The 22056-nt window shown below is 49.0% G+C and overlaps 1 protein-coding gene across 1 annotated transcript in view; it reads left to right on the forward strand.

Annotated features, from left to right (window-relative positions):
* The window catches only part of LOC138520556 (uncharacterized), a 111632-nt gene that overhangs the window by 34188 nt on the left and 55388 nt on the right, over positions 1-22056 (forward strand). Inside the window, exon 2 of the mRNA XM_069632897.1 lies at positions 2393-2683. Coding sequence (XP_069488998.1) covers positions 2393-2683 — 291 coding nt within the window. The remainder of the gene's footprint in view (positions 1-2392; positions 2684-22056) is intronic.

The following is a 22056-nucleotide window of genomic DNA, read 5'->3' on the forward strand; positions in this document are numbered from 1 at the left end:
TCTCCCTGGCTGTTTAACCAATACCTGGCACTTCTTGCCCACTGCATTGCAGCTCTCTGCCTAAACTTTGAGTGCTATGGGGATACCACACAACTCATTTTCAGGCTCCCCTCCGTCACCTCTTCTCCCTCTCTCATCTCTGACTGTCTGCTATCCGGGAGTGGTGTGCCGCCAATGATCTCTGCCTTAATGCCAGTAAGACCGAGATTCTCCTCATCCGCACATCTGCTCTCTCCTTTCCTGTCACTCTCTGGCCCGCCTCACTTGGCCCTCTTCCTTCTCCCACCTGTGAGACTAAAAACCTCAGGGTCATCTTTGACTCCACACTTTCCTTCTCTCCTCAGATCTCTGACGTCTCTAAGAAATCACACTACCAGCTCCACCTCCTCAGAGGTATTCTTCCTTTCCTCTCCTCCCCCAGAAGCTCACTGTCTCCAGAGCTCTGGCTGGACTACTGCAACAGCCCCTTTCTAAATCTGCCTGCCTCTACTCTCCGCCCTCTGCAACTCATCCAAAACAGGACTGCAAGACTTGTTTTTATTCTCAAGCCCAGGGAACGTATCTCTGCAGGACTGAAATCTCTGCAATGGCTCCCAGTGGCGGCGAGGATTAAGTGCAAAACCCTCTGCATTGTTCACAAGGCCTTCTGGGGCCTAGGGCCTCAATACCTTCAACTCTCTCTTCCAAAATATCTTCCTTCTTGAGCTCTTCGCTCATCTGCCTCCAACTCCCTCAGGGTCAGTCGCTTCCCCAAGCAACGAGTTGGTGGTAGATCTCTTTATTCTGCTGGGGCCTCCCTCTGGAACAGCCTCTCTGCCTCTCTGAAACTTGAGGAGAACCATCTCCGGTTCCGGAAGCACCTCAAGACCTTCCTCTTTGCTTCTGCTTTCTCTCCTCCTCTCTCCTGGCTGAAACTGAAACTGCACTGGTTACCTGGCGACCCTCTGATCTCGGGCCCAGATCCCCTCCCTGCCAGTTGCACACCTGAACTACCCCCCTGGCAACCCTTGCACCCGGGGACTGTAACCCTACAGTCCCCTATCAGCACTTGACACCTGATGTCTGCACTTACCCCTGCACTTGCCACCAGCTGGCTGCCCATTTATTTATTGTCTTTATTTATTTTACTGTTATCCTATGTACTGCACTGTCCCCTCCCCCTCTACCCCTGCACTTTTCTCTCATTGTCACCTGGCCTAGTAAGATCGTTATCTCTGTCCTCCCTCTGTTCCCCCTCCCTTGCCTCATCGTGCCTTGAAACACTTGTGTATAGGCGCGTTATAAATGCCGTTTCATATCGTATCATAACCCCAGGGAGGTAGGGGATGCGATTTACCATAGGTGTGTTCAGGCCATGATATCTTGCACCCCCCACAATCAAAAGGTATGGGGGTGTTCCGGGAGGTGCTAGAGGGTGCCTCTACATTGGTTAGGACCAGAGTAAACATAGAACAGGATGACCACTTGTGTCAGTGTGAGTTAACCCCAGCAAAACAAGGTATGTGAATGACCATAGGTGTGTTCCGGCCATATCATGCACCCACACAATGAAAAGGTATAGGGGTGTCCAGGGAGGAGATAGATGGTGTCAATACAATGGTTGGGACCTGAGTAAATATAAAACAGGATGTCCACTTGTGTTAGTGTGAATTACCCCAAGCGAAATCGGATAGGTGCAATCAGGCCATGATATCTTGCACCCCCAACAATCAAACGGTATGGGGTGTCCAGGGAGTGGTTAGATGGTGCATCTACATTGGTTGGGACCAGAGTAAACATTAAACAGCATGACCACTTGTGTCATTGTGAGTTAACCCCCGGGAGACAGGGAATGCGAATTACCATAGCTGTGTTCAGGCCATGATATCTTGCACCCCCACAATCAAAAAGCATGGGGGTGTCCAGGGAGGGGTTAGATTTATTTATTAACATTTTTATAACGTGCCACACACCCGTAGGTCTCAGGGCGCACACAGAAGACAAAAAAAAGCTGAATCAGCAGGAAAGCAGGTTCAGTTTATGCAAAGGTTAAAGAGGTGAGTCTTAACTTTTTCCTTGAAGTCCACCAGAGACACTGGGGGTCATTCCGGGCTTGGAGGTCAGTTCCGGTACTTACCGGCATGGCGGAAAGAACGAGACCGGCCCGGTGACAGACCGCTAATTGCGGCCCATTACGACCTCGCGGGCACAAGCTTTCCGCCATGCCGGTAAAGCACCTAGCGGCATGCCGCTAAATGGCCCGTAAAACCCCCTACCGGCATGCTGCGAGAAGTACTTAACAACACCGCCACGGAAGCAGCGACGCCTGTAAATAACCGTGACCGTAATTTACGGATGCCGTAAATTACGGTCACCGCAAAATAACGGAACCAGAAATATTGTCATCGCACAGGAACGGGAAGGAGCGCGGCGGACATCTTTAAAAACACAATCCATTGCAATCCTCATCAGGCAGCACCCTTGGGAGCAATCTGAAGTTTGGAAAAGGCCTACACACCCGGTAGCAATGCCAAAAACCCCGAAGAAGTCAGCGGACCGGCTCCGCAAGCAGCGATTTAGCCCGGAAGAGCTGCAGGCCATGGTCGACACCCTGGCGGAGCACGCTGACATCGTGTTCAGCGGGAACATGCGCCGGGAGGCGGTGCTCCGCAAAAAAGACATCTGGGAACAACTCGCCCAAAGGGTGAGCGCAGTAGGCACCAACCCCCACACCCCCTGTGACTGCCGCAAGCGGTGGGATGACTTGCGGATGAGGGTGCAGAGCCTCCTCTCCGCCAACCGGAGTCAGGCACAGCAGACCGTAGGGGGCCCAAGTTCCCCATTGAGACTGGAGCCATGGGAGGAGACATGCGCTGCACTGATTGGGACCGCATCCAAAGAGGGCGTTGGTGAAATGGAGTGTGGGGCACCGTCGTCTGCTGATGGAGGTGAGTGTCCAAAGTCAACACCGCCAATGGCAATTACATGATAAATACACACCCAAGGGCCGTCCAAAGCACCTTGTCATGGTGCCATCCCCCCATCCAAATCATGCTGAGCCATCTGCCACCCAAGCAAGTGCCAAGTGCACGTACATAACGCACATCACACATAGTACACAAACTGGCACATCCCATGATGCACACCATGCAGATGGGTTGGCAGTGTGCGAGTCAGACTGCACAGTACCAGGCCAGGATGAGTGACTCCGACACCTGCGTACATATCAGACACATGTTGCAACGCCCAAAAGGCCACAAACCCCAAATGACTGAAATGTGAATGCAGCCATTAATGTAATTAGCGTCTCAGACAATCACTCATGCAGTCCCCCTCTTCTACCCCCACAGGCACTGAGCATGCGAGCGAGGAGGCCGAGACGAGCCATCCCACCACCTCCACGGGCAAAGGCAGGGTCTGCTGCATACCAGCCCGGACAAAAACACCCACCCCGGCTCCCCAAAGGTCCATGGAGGATGCACCACCCCCATCCCTCCCTGCATCAGCGCCTGACACAATGCCCACCCTAAGGTCAGAGGAGTCGAGCATTGCTGGGGAGGTGGCAGCCACGGCCCCCCTGGAAAATGTGGACAGCCCCTTGTCCACCTGTGGGCGTCAGAGGAGGAGTTCTACCCCACCGTCCACACCCCAGAGCCCAGCAATGTCCCCCAGGTGTTGTGCAGTGACTCAGGGGAGCCTGACACACCTGGCCGAAGTGCACGTGGCAATGCAAAGGGAGACGCCGATCCCGGGCCCAGTTCCCCAGTCGAGGCCCTGTCAGGGCATGTAGGCCCAATCCCCTGCAGGGATGAAACACCACCACTGGATGCACTTCGTGTGGCACAGCTCACTGCCCTCATCACTGAGGTGATGGAAGACAACCGCCAGGGCAGGGTGGAGTGGCTAGACGAACTTAGGGCAATGCGTCAGGTGGTCACGGAGAGCACGAACCGGTTATGCAACATCCTTGGACGCATTGCAGATGCCCTTGAGGCTGCGCATCCCAATCAGCCGCCTCAGCAGGAGGACACCCCCTCATCCAGTATCTCCACCCCAGCAAGCCCACCGCGACGCACCCTGCGTTCTCCGCGGTGCCGGGACATGCCTCCCCGGGAGCATGGATTAGTCGGCATTGCTGCCACATGTGGCCTTGATGGACAACATGGGACTACTGTTGTGGAGTTGGGGGGCGGCGTGGGGGGTGAGGGTTTGTTGTGGAGTTGGGGGGGAGGGGGGTGGGGGTGAGGCTTTGTTGTGGAGTTGGGGGGGGGAATGTTCACACTTATGCATTTGAATCTACAATACACCGTTGGAGTCGCAAAGTTAAACATGTGTGGACATTCATCATTGTGCATGCGTATTATGATGTATGACAGTGCATGGTGTACAAGTATCCACACACCTAGTGAGTGCCCTGTGTGCCCATGTCATGGCACCCTCTGCTGACTTGTGTTTCAGTTTTGTTGTCCAATCAATGTTTGCCCCACGACATGTCCCTCCTGTGCACCGGCTCAATGATGCTGTCTTGCCCCTTCCTCCTCCACCTTCACTCCAACTTCATCTGGTGTTAGCAGTCCCATGTCAGGGGACAGGGCCACGTCCCAAGGGATGCACAATTTCGTTCAGCATCACACATGACATGGGGCTCTTGGACACCTACTCATTGCAGTAGCTGGGTCCCCCACCGGACCAGCTTAGGCAACTCATATGTGCACTGTACAAGCCAAGTGGCTGCTTCATCTGCACGCATGCACGGGTATGGGCAGTATTGTAAGCCTACTTGGGCCTGTTCTGTGGGTTTGTGACAGGGGTCCTGTACCATGGTGTCAAGGGACAGCCACCAACACCTGCATGTCTAGCCAATGAAGGTAAGTGTCTTGACTGTCATGGTGGAGTAATGAACTTGTCTTACATGGTAGCAGGTCATTGATGCCCATATGCACACGTCCATGGATGCATTTACCCCATTCATGGCCCCAATATGTGTCCTGTGCAATGGAATGCTGTAGGGGGGAGCGTCTTCGAGATGGTCTATGAACAGTGGCCCGCACATCTCGTGGTTTGTGCTTCATTAATGCATGCAGCAGTCTTGAGGTTAGATCCATGAATTGCAGTGTACTTTGTGATTCCGTAGTTGGGTGTGTTGGCTGTAGTCAGTGGCATATCCATCATACTGCTCTTATCCGTACTATGGTGACACAGTCAGACGACTCAACAAGCAGACAGGCACGTCGTCCTGCATGTCGCCCCATGCGGCAGGGTAGCATGGGGTTCAGCTGGCCCATTGAGTCATGAGTTGGTCCTGGATGTTGGGCCCACCCATGTGTGATGGTGTTGCTTGCGTTGCATTCCGTCTGCACGTTGGTGGAGTGGTATTGCTTGCGGTTGCGATACGCCACCTGCATGCCATGCGGGTCCGCCTAATCCACGTGGGTGCAGTCAGGGGGACCCATGCAATTTGGCATGCCTGCCAATGCATGGGGTGAAACTTTTGTGTCGTATATCTCCTGGGTAGTCCATGGTAGGGATGTGTAGTCCCTTGTGTGCTTGTGGAGGTGATCCGGCACTTGGTTCTGCGTCCGTGAAATGAACGGTTGTGATATGCCATGCATGGGCCCCACTGTGTGCTGGTAGGTGCCTGGTAGGTGCCTGTGGCATGGATGTGGGGCACAGGCACCACCTTCAGTTGAGCAGGGATAGCGGTGTGTATTTGTATGATGCTCACTTATCTCTCGTAATTAATCAGGGCAACTATGGTGGTGATGGTGGCACAGTCAAGCTGGTAGAGGGTGAGTATCTGCTCAGGGGTTCGCTTGGGGACCGGACCTGATGCATGGGAGTGGGGGCTGCTGGGGTGGTGACGGTGGCTGCACTGGTGCTGCATGCTGGGCCTGTCTCACCCTCCTTCTCCTCCTGTGTCTTCTCTGTGGTGGGGCCTGGTGTTGTTGGAGTTGTTATTGTAGTTGTGGCCTTGCAAGCAGGGCCTCCTGCTTCATGTACTGCTACCACTATTGGTATCATCTTGGTGTGGGAAGGGGTGTGGTGTGTGGGTGTGACCCTTTTCAGCTGTGGCAGACTCCATTGCCTACACCTGTGCTGATTGTGCGGACCTTTGGCTCTGGGAACCACTGATCAGGGTTCTTTACACCTTCTCTGAGCTGTATGTACTCCATGCCGGTAAGGTACTTTACGGCCTTAAGTAGGCCGTTATTTAAGTGTGCGCGTTACTTGTGATCAGCTCCGGTTTACGCCATGCCGCTATTATCGGCATGGTGTATCACGAGCGTGACCCAAAACCGCTATTTACTGCATCGTACTTTACGGTACCGTAAATAGCGGTCTGGTTGGTCAGAATAGCCCATATCGGTAAGCGATGCCGGTAATCCTTTACCGGCATCGTTTTTCCATTACCTCCAACCTCGGAATGACCCCCACTGTCTTTCTTAGGTAGGGAGGGAGCACATTCCAAGCCAAGGGGTCCTGGACATTGAATGAGGTACCGCCAAACCCTTTCAGTTTGAATTTAGGTTGTTGAAGGCTAGCCTGATCAGCTGACCGAAGCGAGTGGCCGGGTTGGTAAACCCTGGTACGTTCACAAAGGTAAGAGGGGGCCTGGAGATTGAGGCATTGTGACTCAGTGTTAGAGCCTTCTGAGTGATGCAGTGTTTCACCGGGAGCCAATGAAGCACCCTCCTCGCATGAGCAATGTGAACTCGTCTGGCTAAGCACTTCACAGCCCGGACTGCCTCATTCTGAATCACCTGCAGTGCTGCCAACTTTGCCTGCGAAGTACCCAGGAACAAACTATTACAGTAGTCCAGGCGTGAGCCCTGAGAAGGGGGACCGTGAGATTTCATAGTGAGCTCGGCATCGAGCGTGACCCCTAGGGTCTTGACACTTTTCGCCACTGGAATGATAGTGCCTGCTATGTTAAAACATTGGAAAGCAGCTGGTAGTTTTTTCAGCCGAGGCCCTGTGGCAACAACCAGGAGCTCAGTCTTGTCCTTGTTCAAGACCAACGTGTTGGTTGCCACGCATGCCTGGATAACGCTATACTGGTCTCCTTGGATATAGAAGCTCTATATACCAATATACCACAAGACAGGGCCATTGTAAGTCTGAGGACGATTTTGGATAAGCGACCACCTCCACATTCTGTCCCCACAGAATTCTTATGCAAAGCAGCTCAATTGGTTCTTAATAACAGCTTCTTTAAATTTAAGGAAGACTTCTTTCTGCAAAGCAAGGGAACGGCTATGGGCTGTACTTTTGCCCCCAATTTGGCTATAATTTTTATGGCACTGCTCGAGGAAGAGAAAATTCTACATGTTTCCAACCCATATAGAGAAAAATCATATCGACGATATATTTATGATTTGGGAAGGATCATTGCAGTCACTGCTGTCCTTTGTAGAATGGCTAAATCAAGTAGATGTGGATATTCACTTCACTTTTGAATATTCCACCTCGAGATTAGCCTTTCTGGATTTGTCCATCTTTTTGGAAGAGGGGATTCTCCATACGGAATTACATAGAAAGGCAACAGAAAGAAATACTACTCTAAAATATGAGAGCCAACATCCGGCCAGTCTTTTGCGGAACCTACCGTACGGTATGTTTTTGCGGCTTCGTCGTAACTGCACTGACATTAACAACTACACCAAACATGCTCTGATTTTAGAGAAAAGACTTTTGGAACGAGGATATCCAAGAAGGCTCATAAAGCAATCTAGAAAAAGAGCTCGTTTCACAAACCGAGAGGCATTATTGCAACCTAAAACCCAAGTAAAGAAAAAAGAGGAACTAGTTTGTGTATCAACCTTTTGTCAACACAGTGAAAGCATTAAAGGTATTATACTAAAAAACTGGCGCATCCTAAAAGTATCGGGCATTGCACTGAAAAAACCTCTTTTTGCATTCAAAAAGAGTAAGAATCTTAAACAGCAAATTACCCGGGCCAGCAGAGATCACGTGAAACTATCAAACGTGCGCGATTTTAATCAAAATCCAGTCATTGGTCATTTTCCATGCACCACTTGTATAGCGTGCAAATTTTCAAAAAAGACTACTCACTTTTTTAAGGAAAATAAAAATTGGGATCTTCGTACCTTCACAACATGTAAAAGTAAAAACGTAATTTATGCAATTATCTGTCCGTGTAAAAAAATGTACATAGGAAAAACCGCTCGAGAAGTGAGTACCCGCATCAATGAACATCGTTCCAAGATAAAAACACGTAACTTAAATGCTCCGATGGTCATCCATTATGTGGAAATGGGCCATAAAGCAGACCAGATGGAATGGTTCTGTATAGAAAAGGTATTTGGTCAAAATTCGATACAGCTTGCGAAAAATCTAGCTTATAAAGAACAATTATGGATTTTCAATTTAAAAACATTGACAGAGGGGCTCAACACTATAGAACCCTGGCATTCAGACAGTTAATATTCGCATATTTCAGGCCAAACAAGAATGCCGTGGCATTCAAGATAAACTTCCTGAACTTTAGGTAATGGTCCTTGTGTTTATAGCTAGTATACTTAACTTTGTGGGTTGGCTGAGGTTTACTGCCAATTCTTCCAAATACCCTAATGACTGCATTTAGAGCGTTTTTCCCGCCGTCTCTCCTGTTCTTTTTGACACGCTGGACATTGCGCGCAAGCACGTAACCACGTAACGCACAATACGATCACGTGAGGAGTTCAAACTGATTATTTATACGCCCCATGAGCGCTGCCTCTCAGATGCGATTCTACGGTCTGCATTGAAGGTCGGGGAAAGTGAGCGTGCGAGACCTGAACTGGGAACAGGTTCAGCATTACGTGGGCTGCCAGTTTCAGGTAAACTAGATCCACACTTCCGCTCTAATGCGGGATTTTGTTTATCTAGTCTTAACTAGCATTTATCTAGTCAACCCAACTGCATACTTTATTGTTGGTCTCACAAGTCTACTTAGCTTTTAGTTGCTCACATTATATATCCATTAGTAGGATACAATTATGTGACCCGAATTGATGACTCCAAATTATGTTATGAGTCTGTCAGCTGCAGAAATAGGTAGATAGTGTAATTATGAAATCACATAATTATTAACATCTTTCCCTCTGCTTATATATTATATTTTAGGTTTCACTCTCCTGGCAACTGCAGCAGTTCCTTTTGAATAAATATCCAGCTAGAGGCACTACCAGCACCACCAATAGGTCCACTGCGATCTGACCCGTTGGGGTAAGAATAATATATTGATCACTACTTGGGTCCAGGTACCTCCGCTCCTTGTTAGAGGGCTTGCCTGATTCTCCCAATCTACTCTAATCCCTTAGATGGAAGTACTAAGTACACTTTTTCAAAATTAACGGGATCCTCGCTCTGAAGGTTGAAAAATCTAAGTAACAGCGATAACACATCACAGATTTACTCTGGATTATGCTCTCAAGGTTAGTAGTTGGGCTATTTTATACCTAAACTTTCTAATATGGGAAGCCTTTCTTTTTTTGCATGCCGTAATTGATGTATCACATTTAGTGGGTTTCGAGTCCTGATCTAGTCCTGCCGAGCCTGGGGACACTGATTTTGTTTGGTGGCACTCCTTATATGACGCCTTCTGTTTACCCTTTATGTATACTCACATTTAGGGGTATTAGCAGGACAGGAGCAGATTCCTCCACTTTTAACTTGAGCACGGTGTATTCACATATTTGCGCCTTTTCACTATGTATATATATTTGTTTAGGGAAACTTATGTCTCTCATAATTGTTCCATCTCATTTTTTAGAATATATCAATATCTCCTGATGAAGACGTAACACAAAAAATGTTAACACGTCGAAACCGGTAGAGAAAGTGTGGATAAGGCTATTTGAGAAGACCCTCTATTCTTTGCCTATCCGAACCATTGACCACTCTCAAGAATTATTGTGGTTATTCTGTTTGTTGTTGTTTCTTACAACATATAATAATTTTTGTATAAATAATCGGATTGTGAATGAATTATGATGTTTTACATGTGTTTTTTACTTGTACTTATTGATGTTGTGTATGAATGAGTTACTGTATGGTGTATGGCTGAAGATAAATGTGTGAATGATTTAAGAGTATGAATTTTATGAAATTATGATGAGTTTTTAAACAAAAGTGTTCTGCTACTATGTTTAATTAAATAATTGTTTGAGTGCAAAATAAACCTGTGATTAAACTCACATAACAAGTAATGTATTAGGTTTAATAAAATCCTTAATACGAGAAATTTAAATGATATTCTCTGGATGTTTTTTCCGAGACTAGTCTTTATCACTAATACCCTCTTCCAGAGAGTGGGGTTTCCTGTACCTTTCAGAGAAATATGGATAACGCTATAGACCATGTTGATAGCTGCCGAGTCTTGTTTGTGGATGCCGACAGCTTCAAGACTACCTGGGTGTTGTCAGCATAGTTAGCATACTGTACACCCAGGTCATCGAGAAGTGTTAGGAACGGCAGGATGTAAATATTAAAGAGAGTCGGCGAGATACAGGATCCCTGTGGTACACCAGAGGAAGTAGCCTCCGGGATGGATCGTGCATCACCAACCGTGACCCTAGCATTGTGGGGTCCCAGAAAGGATGAAACCCACTGAGCAGCCGCATTGGAACAACCTGCCACCTCTCGCAGCCTAGTGACCAGGAGGGATTGATCCACGAGATCAAAGGCTGCAGGGCGGTCCAATAGCATTAGCAAGGCAGGGTGGCCATTTTCCACAATGAGAGAAAGGTTAGATTTCAAATCGAGAAGGGCAGTTTCTGTGCCATATTTGGCCCGAAAGCCAGACTGGTGTGGGCCGAGAATATTATTTATATCAAAGTAGCTCTGGAATTGTAGGAAGGCTGCTCGATCCAACACTGAGCAAAAAAGGAACATTTGTGATGGGACGATAATTGCCAGCTTTAAATGGATCTAAGCTGCTCTTCTTGAGAAGTGGCGTAATCCAGGCCTCCTTCAGAAACTGAGGTACCAGGCCTTCGGAAAAAGATAAGTTCACCAACTTATTAACCCTCAGGACTAAGATGTCTGAGCAATCTTTAAACACCCTTGAGGGACAGATGTCCCCATGGCATACGGTGGGTTTCAGAGAGCTTATGATCTGGGAAACATCATTCTCAGAGGAGGGGGAGAAGGTGAACTCATTACTTTTGAGGACTGGGATGGGCCTAGGATTGAACCCGGAGATGGAAACATCCGCTCTCGCAGGTGGGATGGTCTTCCTATCAGCACTGAGAGCCTCCTGATGTTCAAACATGTTTTGCTTAAATTCATCATGGATTGCCTTACACCACTTTGAATCCTTAGTAGGAGTAGGTCCCACCACTGTCTTACCTTCGAATTCCTTCAGGATTGTGAAAAGCTCTTTAGAGCTAGACTTAGCCTGAGAAATCCTACGATTGAAGGTAGTGGTTTTAGCGGCCATGTTACCTGTCTTTAGTTGATGTGCAGCTTGTTTGTACAAGGTCAATGTAGATGGCGAAGGAGATTTGCGCCAAATTCTTTCTGCTACTCTTTCAGAGTCAAGAACCAGGAGTTCTTGATGGAAGCTGGTTTAATTACTCTGGTTTCAGGCGGGGCAAGATGATTGACAGCTTTGTTAAAGGTGTCCACAAAAAAGAGGGCCAGGTCATTGTCCTTATCAAATTGTTTGAGCCCAAGGAGCTTAGTTTTAAGGATGGGCACTATGTTCTCAGGAACAAGTTTTTTAATGTTTCTTGAGATTGTAGTGAGGTTAGGAGTAGTATTAATCCTCAGAGGAGGGGCAGGAGGATGAACCAGTGAGGACACAAGGAAGTGATCAGACCAAGGACAGGCTCGAACAGAGATGTCAGACACCGGCAAGCGGTGTGAGAGGATCCAATCGAGAGTGTGTCCAACGATGTGTGTTGGTTTGCTCACTGCTTGGGAGTACCCTATGAAGCCAAGCGCGGCCAGCAAGGAGGAGGCCGGTTTGTCCAAGCAGTCATCTGCCCAAAGGCCAAGGTCAATAACAAGAATACTGGCTTCAGTGAGTTTGTTTAAAAGGCTGATGAATTGTTCCTCAAATGATGGCATAGCTCTAGGTGGACGGTACAGAGCAAGTATGGTAAGGGATACCTTGTGGTTTGTTTTAACTTTTATCGCCAGCCACTCACACTCGTCAGGTGCCACACAGAGGATCACATGACAATTGAAGAGTCTATTGTAAAAAATTGCAACCCCCCAAACTTTTGCCATGCCTGTCACGCCATACTAGGTCCTACTGTGGTGAGCAGGCATTGGAGGGGGAGGCAGAATCTAAACACAGGCATCTCTGCTTAAGTCACATGCCTAAGAAGAGAAATGAAACTTTAAAAAAGGTGTAGGACAGGCGTGAAGGGGGAGTGAAACTGCACCTTGATTTAAATGGAAGAAATACATTGTATTGCATAAAATGGACAGCGTACATCGCACGACGGTCATTTCAGATTTTTACTAAAGGTGACAGTCACGGCCTTGTAACCATTCTAAAACAATTTTGGTGTGATAAACATAACTAAAGTTATTCATGAAAATGTGATTTGGATCTTCCCTTGTTTCTGGGAGAGGGGAAAGTTGGTAGGCGCGTGCAGGTCATCATTAACATGGGAGCTGTAGAGTGGCATATTTTTCACTGATATGGTTCCTGAGTAAATTAAGAAAAAATGTATATCGGTATAGAAAGGGTGTGCAGATTTCAGACTAGTCTTATATGATTCACTTTAAAATGTAGTTCTCAAAAATGTATCCCTACATGGAAAGATTTGAAAATTCAGGTTACTTGCCATGTTGTGAGCTCAATGCAGACCAAGCCCATCTGTCAAAGTGGGATGATGAAGTTTTCTCCTCCCACAGCTATCCCAAATCACTCCCCCATCCCCTTGCCCTATTAGCACACAGTGGTAGTGAACATTAACCAATCCCTTTCGAGGGAATCATGACAAGTCAATGATGTCATTTGCACTATAAATAAACCTGTTTGCATGAGAACTGGACTTCTTCCACTCATTCCAAGAGGCAACCTGCTGCCGGAATCTGGCGAGAAACATCCCAGCAGAGAGGCCTAAATCCTGCAGTGGAGACAGGAGCCAGGAGACATAGAAGCTGACTGGGAACCCTTGGAGGAAAGAGAGAAGATCCTTGACTGACCCACTTGCTGTCCCAGCGGTGTGTCTTGATGCTCCCTGATGCCAAGTTCCAGGCCTTTCCTGTAAGTAAAACTACCCCAAATCCATATACTGTGTAAGCCCTATATTTGTCCAGCATTGTTTTAGTCATTCCCCCATAGAAAGATATCCTGTTTGTCTGTGAAGATCCCTAGCATATTTAATCAAAGTAAATCAATTAATTCCCCCATAGAAATCACAGGTGGTGTTTGTTGGCATTCAAAACTAACAAACTCTTTGCAGTGTGTTGTGAGCCTGTATAGTCATAAAAATGTTCCAGAAGTCTTAACCCCAAAGCCCTGTTCCATGTGTGTGCGCAGGGTGTAAAAACAAAATTCCCCTTAACCCCCTTCATTTTAAATCAGAAGTGGGAAGCCCAGTAGTGCCTGTGCATATGCAAGGTGCTAAATGAAATTGCCCCGGTGTCTCCATTGTGCTCTGCAAAATGAATTTCACCTTGCTTTTCATTCTTTCACTTTACAGCTGTGTTTCTATCCCAAAACCGATTTTCTCATTGTGCTCTGCAAAACTAATTTACCCTTGCTGTTCATTCTTTCACATTGCAGCTTTGCTTCTATCCCCAAACCGATTTTCCCATTGTGCTCTGACTAAAACCTTAAAGCCCTACCTGTTCTTGTTAGGTGTAGCAAAACAAATTTTCCCATTACTTTTCTGTCTCCCATTTTGTTTCTGTAATACTTAAAATCCGATTTTCCCACTGTGTTCCCACTCCCTGCCACTGCCTTCCATTCAAAGGAGTCAAGCCTAATTGATGTTTGGCGGGTGAGGGTTGCTGGGGGGAAAGGTATCATTTTTTTATTTTTAAATATTTTTTATTGGCATTTAGTAAAAACATTTTGCGTTACATGAGGTTGATTAGGGTCATGCAGTAATGCCAGTTTTAGATAATAACTGTCAAACAAACAAAACAAAACAGGTCAAGCGGTTCTTAACTACGGTCTTGGCATATGGGGACATGGGACCGAGCGGACGTTGCGGCATCCGGGGTGCAGTTCTTGCCCCTTTCTTCGAGGTTTCCCACCCGGTTCTTGTGTAGTGGGGGTGGGCAGTTTGCCGCCTGGGCGTGGGTGGGCACACTTCATGGTATGCAGTTCATTCATGGGGGTTTGTCATCGGATGGGTGAAACATGTCCCATACCAGTGCTTTCCAAGCAACCCATTTGTCGTTACTATCCAGCCCTGATCTGTTAACCGCCTCCATCCATACCTAAGTTTCAGCCTCCGCCCATCTCTCGAATTCCCTGTGCCAGTGTTGGTATTGTGGCCCCCCGGCCCTCTTCCATGACATGGCAAGGGTTCTTTTGGCTAGGATACATGAGAGGTCCATGAATTTGAGCACATGTTTATGTTTGCTGATCCTGGGGTAAGTTCGAAACAGGCACTCTCTTGGTGACCACTCGTACCGGACAACACCGGCTGCTCTACAAGCTTGTTCTATTCGTGACCAGAATCCCTCACCCGCTCAGAGCCCCAGAACATGTGTATCATGTCGGCTTCCTCCCTTCCGCACCATGGGCATCGCGAGCTAGCGTTCTTATTGAAGGTAGCTATCCTGTGTGGGGTCATATAAGTGCGGTACAGCACATTAAGCTGTATCAATTTGAACCAGTGGTTTTGTGACACTGCTTTGGGGTAGCTCAACGCCCTCTCCCAGTCCTGTTCCGTTAATGTCGTGCCCAGGTCTTCTTCCCATTGTTCTTTTAGCGCTGCACTCTTGGGGTACGGTGTGTCTACGAGCATGCTATATAAACTAGAGACTGAGCGCCAGCCATCGCCAAGGCTGTACATCAGGGTGAGGATTGGTTCAGCCTGCGGCTCGTCCGGCCAGCCCTCCCAGCCATCTCTGGCCACCTTTCGAACCCGTTGGTACCACAGGAACTGCCCGCCGGGGACCCCTTCCCGTTCCTGTATTGAGCTGAACTCCCTGAAGGCCCCTTCATCATACATGTCTCCCCACGTGTATATCCCATACCCCTCCCATCTTCGCAGCACCGCCAAGTCTGTGCTGTCCTGGCATGTACCTGCCGCTATTGGTATTTCTGGGGAGTAAGGGTGCGTGACCTTTAGTACAGCTCGTGTCCTCTTCCATATCTTCCTCCCCAGCATTACCACCATTGGAGTGCGCTCCGCCGCCTCAAGAGTTACCCAGAGTGCTTCTTTTAGTGTGGTAGGCGCAACCAACTGTTGTAGCAAGATAGTCTCCGAGGTGAGGTCATCGGACAGCCATTTGACCACGTGGCTAAGTTGGGCTGCCAGGCAGTACTTTTCTAGGTTTGGCAGTTTCACGCCCCCCTGGTTGTATGGCAGGTATAGTGTTGTTAGTGAGAGTCTGTGGCGAGCAGCGCCCCATAGGAACCCCCGGATCAGCTTTTCCAGTGTGCGAAAGAAGAAAGCCTTGATGTAGTAATGCACATTGTTAAAGAAGTATAGGAACCTCGGGAGGATGATCATCTTGGTGATGACTACTCTGCCCAGTAATGATAACGGTATCTTGGCCCAGAACTTCATGGAGTTCCTCATGCCATGCAGCACTCTAGCCGTGTTATGTTCGTGTAGCTGTTCAGGCATGTGTTTAATGTTAACCCCCAGGTATTTAAACGAAACAGTTTCCAATCTGAGGCCAACCGCAGGCAGCGTGCTGGGGTCTCTCCCTCTCAGTCCGGCTATTGGGAATATGCAGGACTTGGATCTGCTAAAGCTGATTCCGGATACCTTGGCGTAATTGTCCAGTATGTCTAGGATTACTGGGACGTTTAGATGTGGGTCCCTGACATATAAAAGCACGTTGTCTGCGTAGAGTGATAGTAGGTGCCCCGCTCCCCCGAACCAGATACCCGCGTCTAAGTACTGTTTCCTAAGGTATATCGCTATGGGTTCAAGACCCAGGACGTACAGCATTGGGGAGAGCGGGCAGCCCTGCCTAGTCCCCCTCTCAATGTCCCAGATTGCAGACACCAACCTCCCTGTTTTTACCCTGGCCTTGGGATTAGTGTACAGGATGCGGACCCAGCGAATAAAGACCTCCCCAAAACCAAACCCCCTCAGTGCCGCCAGCAACCACTCCCAGTAGATTGAATCGAACGCTTTGATAGCGTCCAAGGAGAGTATAGCATATTCCTTTTGGGATCGCTCGGTCTGCGCCAGAATGTGTTGTAGTCTGCGCAGGTTTAAAGCGGTGCTGCGCCCAGGTATAAAGTCTGTTTGATTGCTGTGTATTATGTCCCCAATTATTCTATTCAGGCATTTGGCGAGGATTGTGGTGAGGATTTTGACATCATAGTTTAGCATCGCCAAGGGGTGGTATGAGTCGCAGCTTTCCGTCGGTTTCCCGGGTTTGGGTATTGGGACAATTAGTGTTTCCCTCATAGACCCCGGTAGTACCCCGTTGGTGAATGCTTCTTGATAGACCTCGAGCAGTACTGGTGTGATGATGTCGTCATATGCTTTGTAGAACTCTGGGGGGAGTCCGTCGCTACCCGGTGATTTGCCGGAGGCGAGGGACCTGATTGCCTCAGTAATATCTTCACCCGTTGTTTCAGCGTCTAGGGCCACTCTATGTGTTTCCTCTATTTTGGGAAGGCATATTTCCTCCAATGTGTCTAATATGTCTGAGTGTGCCACTTGATGGTCGTGGCTGTATAAGCGGGAGTAGAAATCCCAGAATGTGTCATTTATGTCTTGTTGTGTTTTATGTGACGTGCCTGTTTTGTCCTTGATTTCAGTTATTTGGTGTTGTGGGTGTTCCCTTCTACATAGCCATGCTAGCAGCCTGCTTGGTCTATCACCTTCAGCGTGTGCTTTGGCTGTTTTCACTGTGAAGTCAAATTTGGAGAGCCTACTCCATGCCTCTAAGCAATTTCCTCGCAGCAATGCTAGTTCTTCCTCCTCCCCCTGTGTCCCTTTGGTGTTCACTTCCTTGTGTTTTATCTCCTCTTCCGTTCTTTCCAGTTCAGCCCTTAGTGTTTTCCGTATGCCTCCAGCTCCCGTGATGGCCTCCCCTCTGACAACCACTTTCATTGCTTCCCATACTGTGCCCCATTGTTCAACACTGCCCACGTTTATTTCCATGTACTCTTCCAGTTTGTCCCGTAACCCCTCCGCAAAAGCCTGGTCTGTCAGGGCATCTGGTGACATGCGCCATAGTGGTATGGGTGGTCTGGGGCCCCTCAATTTCCACATCACCTGCAGCGGGGAGTGGTCCGATATTGACCTGCCCAAGTATTGAGCTGAGTCCATTTGTGGCTGGTAATGTTTGGGTACAAATATATAATCTATTCTGGTGCGCAGGGCGTGGGGGGCGGAGAAGTACGAGTACTCTCTGTCCATTGGGTGGATTTATTGCCACACGTTGACCAGGTCCAAGTTTTCTATCAGCGCGTTAAGCGCCCCGGTCGCCGCGTCATTTTTGGTTACTGGTGATTTGGATCTGTCCAGTTCCCAGTCCCTAACACAGTTAAAATCGCCCACCCCCCAGATGCAGAGGCTGTCTTGGCAGCTGGCTAGTTTGGCTCCCAGTGTGTCCAGGTGTTTTGGGATTCCATAATTGGGGAAATATTAATTTATTATGCTGATTTCAGTCTGTTCAATCCAGCCCCTGACCAACAGGTAACGTCCCTCCTGGTCTGCCTCCCAGCTCGACACCTTGAACGGGACCAATGGGCTAATCCAGATAAGCACTCCCCGGGCATACTTGGAATAGGGAGCTCCATAACACTGCCCATCCCACTGATCTCTCAACACCCACAGGGGTTGTTGCGTCAATGGGTCTCCTGAAGCAGAGCTATGGACACCCTCTTCCTATTAAGGAAAGACTTAATTCTGTTTCTGCGTATGTAGGTGCCCAAACCCCGGACATTCCAAGTTAGGATTCTAATGTCGTTGGCCATTTCGGTATGTGCGACCCCGCTGGTTGGCTCCGGGGTCATCCAGCCATTGATCTCGCCCCAACTGGAGAGCTAGTCCATTGCTCTGGCTGAGCCCACCCCCCACCCCGTAACTTACAACAGCACTTCCGTTCCTCATGTTACATGCCCCATTTTGAGTTGAGATCTTACCGCTTGCATGATCGAAACAAACAAAAACCAAACCCAAACAAATTTGTAACCATACCAAAACTAGGTAACTGTGCTCAGCAGCCACCTTGTGTCTGTGGCGCTCGAGCGCCCCCGCAACTGACTGGCCCTCCAGGGCCAAGGCGTGCGGGCTGTGGTGTGTCAGCAACCGGCCGCCACTGAACGGTTCGTGGGGTGTATGCTTTTGCCCGGTCGGAGGCTCCCGCCTCGCTCCTGCCCCATAACAAACTGTGGCGACCTTCTTGGTTTTTTACTTGCGCCCATAGAGCTTCCTTTATTATGTTCCACCCCCCTCCGCATAGCTGACTGGACCTCTGTTCCTCAGGTGACCGCTTCCCGGTCATCCTCCAGGTTGTTGTGCTCCAGCCACATGTTGGCCGCAGCCGGTGTTTCCAGAAAAACGCTGCGCCCTTTATAGAGGATCTTGAGGCGGGACGGGTACATGAGCATGTACTTGAGGTTCAATTTCCTGAGTTTCAGCTTGACGGGCACGAAAGAGTTCCGGGCCCTCTGCACCGCCGGGGTGTAATCCGGGTATATGGCTATGTTGGCATTGTCCCGGGGATCACTCCTCCTTCTCTGGAGAACTTCAGGATTGTTTCTCTGTCGCGAAAGTTCAGTATTTTAGCTATCATGGGTCAAGGATGTGAGCCCGGGGGCGGCCTTTTTTGCAGTGATCTGTGTGCCCGTTCCACCGTGAACCCCTGCAATAGTTTCTCTGCTCCAATCTCCTGAAGTATCATGTTTTCGACAAAGTCTGTTGGGTTGGACCCTTCCATTCCCTCTGGAACCCCCAAAACGTGTATATTATTGCGTTGGGAACGCCCTTCTGCATCTTCTGCTCGGGCTTCCAGCATTGCGTTCTTCCTTTCGAGCTCCGTCAGTCGCCTCCCCAGGTCGCTAGTGGTTTCTGCTGTCTCCTTCAGGGTCGTTTCAGCCGTTGTGACTCTTTCCATGAGGTTTCTCATGTCTTGTCTCATCAATTGTACGTCCGACTTGACCTCCTCAATCTTGGTGTCAATGAAAGTGCGTAGGGCTGCGATTGCTTTGAGCACCTGATTATCCTTGCTAGCAGAGCTCTCTGCAGGTTGTGCCACCTGTGTTTCTGGGGTGGTTTGTAGCTGCCCCTTTTGTCTGGCGACGTTGAATGAGTCCATGATCGTTGGTTCCTTTTTCTGTTTCGTGGACGGCATGTTCCCAGTGATGGTTGGGAATGCGGGGGGTATCGGCTGTGCAGTGGTGTATCACTCATGTGGGGGTCCCCGGGTTGGTTCCCTCGTCGCAGTTTTGTGTCTAGGGTTCCGGGTTTTCCACTGGGCGCACGGTCGGCAAGGATGCGGCAATGTAATATATATAGTGCCCTGGCGCTGTGCGCTGTGCTATTCCCCACTGCCCAGCAGGCCGTGGTCCTCTCTGATCGGTTAATGCAGTGCTCTGATTCTGCCCAACACTGCCCGTGACGTGTTATCGCCTCCACGTGGGGCCTTGTAGGTCAGCTGCAATGTGCGCCCCCTCAGGATTGTGGCCCTCCGTGGTCTGCGGAGGCTGTGGTCTGTTGCCCCAGGATCTGAGCTCTGATGCCCTTAGTTCAGCGCAGGGTGAGTTGCCCCCAGCGTGATATGGCAGGTGGTGGGCTTCAGCAACCTGCCCAGTGCCTTGTTCTCGACCCACCCAGCCCTTCTGCAGCAAGTGGTGGTCCCAGGGGTGGTATCCTAGCTCTGGTTCATCCGTTGTTGCGTGTCCCCGCCCACGCTATGGCCAGCGTCGCCCGCAAACTGTGGGGGCCACAGGAGATTGTTTCAAGGTATCACCAGGCCCCAGCCCCCGTGCTCGCAGAGTTTCTATCCCAGTGGGCCATGGGAGCGCAGGTGTGTCACGTACCTTGTGTCCCTCTCAGTGTTTTCACTGCACACGTGTGCGGGGGTGCCAGTTCCTTCCCGCACCTGCCGGTCCTCAATCAGGGCGGGGCGCCCCTTCGCCGTGTTCCAAGGCAGCGGGCGCTTATCATGGGCAGCCCAGGCTGCCCGCAGCAGGAGACGGCCGCCTCCGCTTGCGAGTCCGCAGCCTCGCCTTAGTATGCAAGAGAGTCCAGGCAGCCACCACAGCAGGTCTCCGTGTCCCCTGGAGTCCTCCCCAGCACCTTCTCAGTGTGCCGGAGCGCACATCGCCGGCGGACCTGCTCAGCGTCGAGCGTCCAAGCCGCTCCTCCCCCTCTCTGCCAAGCCGATGTCGCGTCGGCCATCTTGAAGCCGGGGGGTCTCAGCTTCGCCGTTGTCTCCTCGCCCGCCCGCACTCCGATTTTGTAGTATGTGCGGTCCGGGGACTGGGGAAATGCTCATCGAGTCCGTTGGTGCAGGCAAAGCCACTCAGTTGTTTCTTTTATTAGAAGAACGCAGGATCTTTGCAGGATCAGGGCAGGAGCCGCGGGTGAAAGCGTCCTCACGGCATGAGCCCAAGCCACGCCCCCGGGAGGAAAGGTATCATAACATTGAGTTTTCAATCTGCACTCACTGTGTGTCTAGAACTGTTCTTTTCTGTATTGGTTTGCGATTAAAAAGGAAACAATTGTAACTGCATATTTTAGTGTCATCTCTGTGTTGGTACTTTACAGAAGTTATTTTGTTCTTGTGTTGCCACAGTATTGGTGGCTGATGTTCATCTATTTGTGATATTTAATTCAAATAAATTAATAAATCTATATCCTTAATACACACCGGCCTGGTTCCTAGTCCATTGTGGCACCGGGTACTTGTTGTGGGTGGGTGCGAGACGGGTTAGAGGCCTCACCAAAAAGCACCTGAATGAAAAACTGAAAGTGCATTATTGAGTGCCACAATCATTGTGGGGGAAAAGAGCTCCCTGACTTGGGTGTGACCGTATAATAAACTGTGACAGAATGTTCAAAGTTCAATGTTCAATTGATGCCCAGTAATAAACAGTATGCTGATAACAAGCGCTCATGCACACAGTTTTGCAAGATGCAGACACCCTCACATAGGAACCGACAAAACACAAACACAGTATCAAAGTGCTTTGGGGGAAGACGAGGGCTTATGGACCGGTGAAAACCGGCCTGGCCAACACGCTGGCACTTACGCGCCACCAAAGGAGTTAAGTTGCAGCTAAGCAACTTGGGAAATGTAGTATATTGTTAGGCAGAATCATCTGCAGTACCCTTGGGGAACACTACAGGCAATTAGGACTACAAGTGTAAGCACAATTTCACTTTTGGTACAAGCCCGTACTACACAGTAAAGTGGTAGCGATGGCTGAGCAGCCAGACTTATCTCAAGAGTTTAAGGGAGCAGTAGAACAAGTTACACAAAGGACCAACCAATACAGTGATTCAAGTAAACACTTACTCAAGGTTTCTTGGTAAAAGAATATACATTTATTTACTCAATCAGTTATAAAACATTACTCTAGCATAAGCAGCTCAATATCACACACTAATACACCACAAAAATCCAACCGGTAAGTAAATGAACAAGTTTAGCTCCAAAATGAAGTGGGAGCAAAATGGTAATTCAGATACTTAATAAAGGAGGGAAAAGACAAGGTTATAATAATAGACAGCCCAAATACATTCATAGGCAGGGCAAAGGGTTTCAGTTAAATACAACCAGCAATTCTTCTCAATAGGCCTGGGCCAAAGTCAATGGTTCAGATTCTTTTGTATAGAGTAGCACAGTTCTGGTATATAATGGTGAAGTCTTTGCCACTGATTTTTAAAGGATTTGGCTAGGTGAAAAGTTTGACGAATGTTTAGGGAAGGACAAGTCTTTGTAGTTGAGGAAAGT

The sequence above is a fragment of the Ambystoma mexicanum genome, chromosome 13, assembly GCF_040938575.1.
Source record: "Ambystoma mexicanum isolate Mex_15411 chromosome 13, UKY_AmexF1_1, whole genome shotgun sequence".
In the NCBI taxonomy this organism is placed as follows: domain Eukaryota; kingdom Metazoa; phylum Chordata; class Amphibia; order Caudata; family Ambystomatidae; genus Ambystoma; species Ambystoma mexicanum.